The 7,105-nt window shown below is 41.3% G+C and overlaps 1 protein-coding gene across 1 annotated transcript in view; it reads right to left on the bottom strand.

The window, feature by feature from the left end:
- Positions 1-1,870: 1,870 nt before the first annotated feature.
- The window catches only part of ACADL (acyl-CoA dehydrogenase long chain), a 47,452-nt gene continuing 42,217 nt past the window's right edge, over positions 1,871-7,105 (bottom strand). The window contains exon 11 of the mRNA XM_075529013.1: positions 1,871-3,706. Coding sequence (XP_075385128.1) covers positions 3,613-3,706 — 94 coding nt within the window. The 3' untranslated portion in view covers positions 1,871-3,612. The remainder of the gene's footprint in view (positions 3,707-7,105) is intronic.

Here is a 7,105-nt window from a genome sequence, read left to right as displayed (position 1 = left end):
AGGGCCTTAGGTGGAGAGCAAGTGTTTTAAGAATGAGGGCAACGAATGTGCTTTACACAATGGATGTATGTATGGATTGTGATAGGAGTTTATGAGCCTCTAATAAAAGGATTAAATAAAAATAAAGAATAATGATGAAATTGTGAGACACCTCATGACATGGATGGACTTACAAGGACATTATGCTGACTGAAGTTAGTCAAACAAATATTGCATGACCGTATTTTTTTATAAATCATTTTACTGGGGCTCATACAACTTTTATCACAATCCATACATACATCAATTGAGCAAAGCACCCTTATACATTCGTTGCCCTCGTCGTTCTCAAAATTCGCCTTCCACTTGGGTTCCTGGAATCAACTCATTTTCCTTTTTTCCCTCCCCCTTCCCTCATGAACCCTTAATAACTTATTAATTATTTTATCTTATCTTACCCATATATTTTATAAAACAAAAAACAAACAAGATAAAGGTCGTCTTCCTACCAAAAGAAACACATTTGATGGTCACCAGCGGTGGGAGCAAGAGGTAGGGAGAGGCAGCAATAGGCTACAGGTGTTAGCTAAGGTGAGGATAATATTCTCCAAAAGGAGGAGGAAATGGGGTGGGGGGGAGTGGGATTGGCGTGGAGAGGCACAGTAAGCTATTGGGAGATTTTATAAGTTGCTTAAATTTCTTATGAAAAGGGTTTGAATTGTAAACCGCCACCCAAGTCACAATATACAATTTATAAAGCACAAAATCATCTTTCTCCTGAAGAGCAGCTGGTGGATTTGAACACCACTGGCCGTGTGGTTAGAAGTTGACTGCCTAATCCACAGCACCATTCAAGCAAAGCCAAGCCAAGCCACCTCAATGACACGGAGTCAATTCTGACTCACCGCCACCCAATAGGCCAGAGAAGAATTGCTTCTGTGGGTTTCGGAGACTGTCAATCCATATGGGAGGAGAAAGCCTTATCTTCCTCTGGCAGACTGGCTGGTGGTTTTGAACCGTTATCCTTGTGATTAGCAGCTCAACACTTAGGCTCACTATGTCACCGGGGCTCTTACACACCACCACCAAGGCTGAAGAATTCTATGTCATTTCCTGGTAGCAGAAGTGGGGTAGAAGCGACAAACAGTACCATCTACGAAGACTCTCAACCCGTTTTGCATGGCATTTAATACACCGGCACAATAACAAGCTGGCAATCATACTAACTTCTACCTAAATGCAAATCCAAGGAGCGTGGTTCCAGAAAAGAGCAATATTATTTTCTTTCCCTTCCCTTATCTCTATCCAGGTTGCAGTGGTTGTACTAAACCACAAGGGAGGTGCAAACATAGATGGATTGGTTGATTTATGTAGCAAGCCCTGATGGGATATCAAACTCAAACAATGCAAGACAACAGAATCCACCAGCCTAAAGCTCAAGGGAGGTACACACCTGCAGCATGGCAAAACATGTCTTGAAGGAACCTCAAGCTCTAGCGACATGCTCCACGGGTCGGGTGTCCCACAGGTCGTGTAGCTCTTAAGTTGAGGCAGAGAACTAGCTAAAGCAGCCACACGCTGGACCGATGCTGACCAGAGAGCAAGAGAGAGGGGGGTGGGCCTTGCCGAGCCATTTATCTCTTTGCCCTCCAAACAAACTGTGATTTATTAATCCCACATGTTCCTACTGGCCAGGTGGCCAGGTTGGCACAATAAACCTATCACAGCTCTTTTGCTTGCTAGCCACCCAGGAGCTTCAAATCAAAGCACTGATGAGATACTACTTTACACCAACAATGATAACCAAGTTCAAAAAAGAAAGAAAAAAATCCACAAGGTTTAGTGCCAACAATAGCAAAAAAAAAAAAAAAAAAGCTTAGATTTTCTCAGGTGAACAGGAATACCTTTATTTTTCATTTAAAATTGATTTCGTTACATGAAAATAACAAGTACTTAAGGGATGCTTTCTTGGATCCATTTCCAGTGCAACACTGTAAACTCCGGCTCACCGAGCTTTCTGAGTGTCAGAATTAAGCTTTGATGGCTGAGTTTTGGAGGAGAGCACCTTTGTATGTCTCTGCTCAGGCACCTCTGGGAGCTTAGAATGGCCCATCTTGTTTAGCAGTCAAGTGCTTGCAAGATATCTTAAACATTAATGTGTTTTTAAAAATAATAATTATTGAATCTCAAGTCAAATACCATTTCTTCACTTTCCCATTTTAAATGCTTACTTCATTTATTTCCTTTATTGTATCATTCACAACTTGACATTACCTCGTTACTTATTTTTTTCTTGTTTGCTCACTTATTAATAGGAGTTTTGCTAGTTTGGGTTTAAAGAATACACAAGGTGTTTTTTCAATGAATGGATACATTAAAATTATTCTAAAATAAGAGTCACTGCTTTGATATCAATAAAATAAACCTTGACATTTAAAGATGCTAGGTGATTCCCTGTCTTCCTGTGAATGAAACTAGAATTAAAATGTGTTGGAAGGTCTGGCTAGATGTCAGTAGTTGAAGGAACCCAAGGCATTTTCTGATGGGATTAGGCAAATGTTTTTGGTTTTTTTTTTGGGATTAGGCAAATGTTAAAAAGAGTTTTAGCAGTACCAAGGTTGTAAAGCAGGAAGACTTCCTGCTTCATTCTGCATTCCTCCCATCAGACTGTGGCTTTCTCCATATGCTTTGCTTGAAAAAAGGGTTCCTTTGCTTAAAAATAGGAGGCTGGGGGAAGTCACAGTGAGGGTTATCCGATAATGGTTCGTTTGGATAATGGTGTGTTTACGGACTCATCTGTAGTGAACCATTCAACAGTTTCCAACACATCAAAGATTCAGCTGCTTGTCTTGTCTCTCTCTCAACCCCACAGCACCTTCCTACAAAAAAAATCAAAGCTCTTTTTTTGATCATGCATACAATTATGAGCACAGCAAGTAAACCTTGGCTTGATTTGGTGACAAACATGCGAAACTGTTCACTACAGATTAGTAATTAAGCACAAGCAAATGTATGCTTACTTGTTTATTGGTTAATACTCCCTTATGGTATACCCAATCAAACCCATGGTGACTGAGTCAATTCTGACACAGTAACACTATTCGGGCAGGATAGAACTGAGTGTTGAATTTTTGAGGCTGTAGATTGACTGGTGGATTTGAACCGACGATCTTGTTAGCAGCAAAACCCACTTTCACCAGGGCTCTACCATTGTTCTGGGACGTTTGGAACAAGGCATAGTTGAAATTACTTAACATTCTCAATTACATTTCTTTTTCCCTCTAAAAGTTAGTGTGCTCTAAGTACTGTGAGTATTTTTTTGTAGTATGACAACACAAAATGATTTCTGCCACAATTGCAAAGATTTAAACAATAACGCCTTTTAGAGCTTTAGGGATAATTTTAGGAAGACATGTTTGTAAAACAAACAAAAAACCTTTGACTTCTAACAACAACAAAAAAGGAAATTTTAAACAGGCGAATTTTAGAATCTTTTTGTTCGAAGATTTCTTCTTGTACTCTGCTAACCTTGTATTTACATTTTACTTCCCCCTTTCCAGGTTGCATTTTATCTTGAGCAGATTTAAAACCAGATTAGCAGTAATGGGATTCCAGGCTGTGGGCAGCAGATGTCTACGTGTCACGGACGATCTCTCTTGCAATCAGCTCCTTCATTATTTCATTGGTCCCCCCATAGATGGGCTGCACTCGGGCATCCACATAAGCTCTGGATAAATCAGAAGGCGATTGAATGAATAAATATTAGAAATTGTTGAGTCTGTCTGAGTAGGTAACTATTACATTCTTAGAGCTTGTCTCTCTCCCAGACCACAAAACAAAACCCCCCAAAACATTTCTTCTCTGGGAAACCCAGAGTCAGCAATATTTACACTAACTGATATAGCTTAATCTGGGCACAGAAGGAACAGAATACATTTCTCCCCCTCTCAAATAACAGTCTGCATAATACATCTACATAATTGCCTGTGTGTCTAGTTATCTTTTAGATGTTAAGCATAATTCTCTTTTCATCTTTAAAAATAGTCTCTTTCCTATCTATTTGGGTAGAGAAATGACAAACAATAAAGTTCTAGCACAAATTTATTTTCTCAGTATGGCATTAAGCCCAGATTGGTATAATTTAAACAAAAGAAAAGAAAACAAAAAACCCTTTTGGGATTCTAGTAATCTGTATAGCTTTTAGTTTGCTTGACAGTATAGCAAATAGTAAAAAGCATGATAATTTCTCTCCCCCCTACACCAGGGGTTGGGGGGTTGCCATTGTTGGCCCCACCCCCCCCACCCCCAAGTTTCATTGGCATATAATTCACATGCCATACAATTCAATAGTTCAATGACATCAAGATTTAGAAATATTTTTAATGTGATTTAGTTTTGTCCAATTGAGCACGTTCAATCCCCAAACCAACCCCACTGCCATTCAGACAATTCTGACTCAAAGCGACCCTGTATAGGATTCCTGAGACAGCAAACTTTCATGGGAGCAGACAGCCTCATCTTTCTCCCTCTGAGTGGCTGGTTGGCTTGAACCTCTCATCAACACCCATCCCACACATTGTAACAACGGTTTGTTGCAGATTTAGAAATGCGTGGAGTCTCTTAATCTCTTGATAGCTATGTTGTTCTTGAATGCCTCTGTCTTAATAGAAATGACATGTTTTTGAACATCTTTTCAAAGACCCCACCACCTAGGAAGGCAAGGGACGTTAGATGGTCAATAGTGGCCCCCGTAATGTATGGGGCCGAATCGCTGAGTGACCAACAAACGCTCTGCCAGACAAATGCACGGGGGCGGGTGTGTGTGTGTGTGTGTGTGTGTGTGTGTGTGTGTGTGTGTGTGAGATGAGCAGAACCATGTCTCTGTACAACGGTTTTCACTTGTCCTCATTTCATTTGTCTTATCTCTGAGACCTGGGAGAATACATATCCTTTTGCAGGTAGAAGAACATAGGTGCGGAGGAGTGAACGCATTTACTAACTAATGGTTGCCCTTTAATGGCCGCATAACAGGTATTTGGCAGACCAGAACAAGAATGCAGACATCCTGCTCTTTGGCAAGTGTCTTTTGGCTCAAGCATTAAGGGCTGGTGATTGAGCTTTGAACTTTCCTAGTAGATAAATTTCTAGGCATTCCCTGCTCCGCTCACCCCAAGCATAAAACCGGTTTGTTGAAGTTTTAATGCAATTTTGAAGATAAATGAAATGCCCCAATTCTTTACGCACAGGACCAATTTTAGATTTATCCTTCCTGTTCTTACCTTACAAACAGCAGGCACTCAGTAAATATTTACTGTCTTGACTTACTGCATTACAGAAGATTTTTTAAATCCCAGGACCTACCATCTGAGGAAACTTAAAACCTAGAGAGGGATATTTGTGTTTTCAAACTCTTCCCCCACCCCGTCTTTAACATAGATGCTGTGATTCTCCACAAAAGCCCATGGTAGCCTATTGAGGGACCTGCACGCCAGTGCAGCCTTCTGCAAGGATCCATGTGTTTACACATTTTTGGACTGGCTTGGGGTTTTTTTCTTTCCCCCAAGAAGTTCTCACCGAGAACGTGATGACAGACATCTGTAGACCTTTTATAAGTTACTAATTAAATTCGGTCATCAACTAAAATTAATAGAGAAAGGCAGCAGGCAGAATGTTTAATCACACACAGCGAAGAAGAAGCTCTATATCTCAGGCTGCAGGTCCTAGCGTGGAGGTGAAGCCCCGAACGGGCAGTCTTAAGTTTCATGTTTCCCAGGCCACAAAGCACGGGCAGCCCCTCTTCTCCGTGAAACTAAGACGGAGGGGGCAACATAGGCATTAGCTAACAGATCTTAATCCTGGGAGAGTAGGAACACAATCCCTTTTTTCCCCACCCGTCTCAAATAAAAATCTGACGATACATTCACGTAATTGCCTACGTGGCTAGTTACCTTGTGGATATCAGGCACGGCTCTCTTTTCATCTTTAAAAAATAGGTCTCTTTCCTGTCTCTTGCAGGAGAGAGATGACAATCTAATTTAAACGTTCGTGCCATTTTTGAAATAACATGCAATCCAAGAAGGGTGATGACTAAGCCTTAGAGGAGGAAACAGGAGGCTAAGCATCTCCACTGCAAGCAAGGATTTCAAAGAAGCCCCCGTGTCTGCTTGCTGCGGCCCAGAGGGCAGCGTCCTCGCTGCCAAACACACACACGTGCACACCAAACGTGTGCTGCGCTTGTTGTGCTCAATTCTGCACGCCCAAACAATAACTTTCCAGCCATACACTGCCAATTCGAATGAGTGTGATAATTCCCCCTCCAGATTCTTTACTTTTAGGGAAACTTTAGACAAAGGTGTTAAAGTGCATGCCATTCCCATTCTCAGATTCATAAACACATCAGACTTTCCCATCGATATAGCAAAAGTCTGCTACCCCACACTCTTTGGGAAAATGTCATAGGCTGGAAACACCGATAACTCGAAGGCAAAATGTGTATATGCTCTTATAGTGCTGAGAAAGAAATGCCAGAGGGGTTACCGCAGCCCAAGACTGCGGACAGATTGGGGGTGAGGGGTGGGAGGCGGGGGGAGTGATGAAGGGAGAAATGCATATGAGAACGTAACTCATTTAAAATCAGTACTGCTCTGAGGACTCACAAAGAATATTTATACCTAACATCAAAAAGGGCATTTATGTATTTTTAAAAATTTGATGGAAATAAAATTCAATTTGGAAAAAAATCAAATTTCTTCTAATTTTTAGAGCAAAATAAATAAAGATTTTAAAACTCCAAACCCACTGCCGTCAAGTTGGATTCGGCCTCGTAGCTACCCTGTACGACAGAGTCTCTGCCCCTTCCTGTGTCCCAGGCTGGAAATCTCATCTGGAAATGTTCTGGGAGCAGCGAGCTCTAGCTTTCTCACCGAGTGGCTGCCAGCTTTGACCGGCTCACCCTTTAATTAGCAGCCCAAAGGGTAGCCTGCTAGGCCACCAGAGGTCCTTCACATATTTAAAGGAAGCCAATTCAGGTCTTTTTTCATATGCACACGAATTTTTCTTTAGTGCTGTTTTCTGGCCTTAAAAAAAGATGGGGGAGGGGGCAGGATATTCATTAGCATTCAAATAA

The sequence above is a fragment of the Tenrec ecaudatus genome, chromosome 13, assembly GCF_050624435.1.
Source record: "Tenrec ecaudatus isolate mTenEca1 chromosome 13, mTenEca1.hap1, whole genome shotgun sequence".
In the NCBI taxonomy this organism is placed as follows: Eukaryota; Metazoa; Chordata; class Mammalia; order Afrosoricida; family Tenrecidae; genus Tenrec; species Tenrec ecaudatus.
The sequence above is the reverse complement of the archived record's forward strand: the minus strand, read 5'-3'. Positions and strand labels throughout refer to the sequence as shown.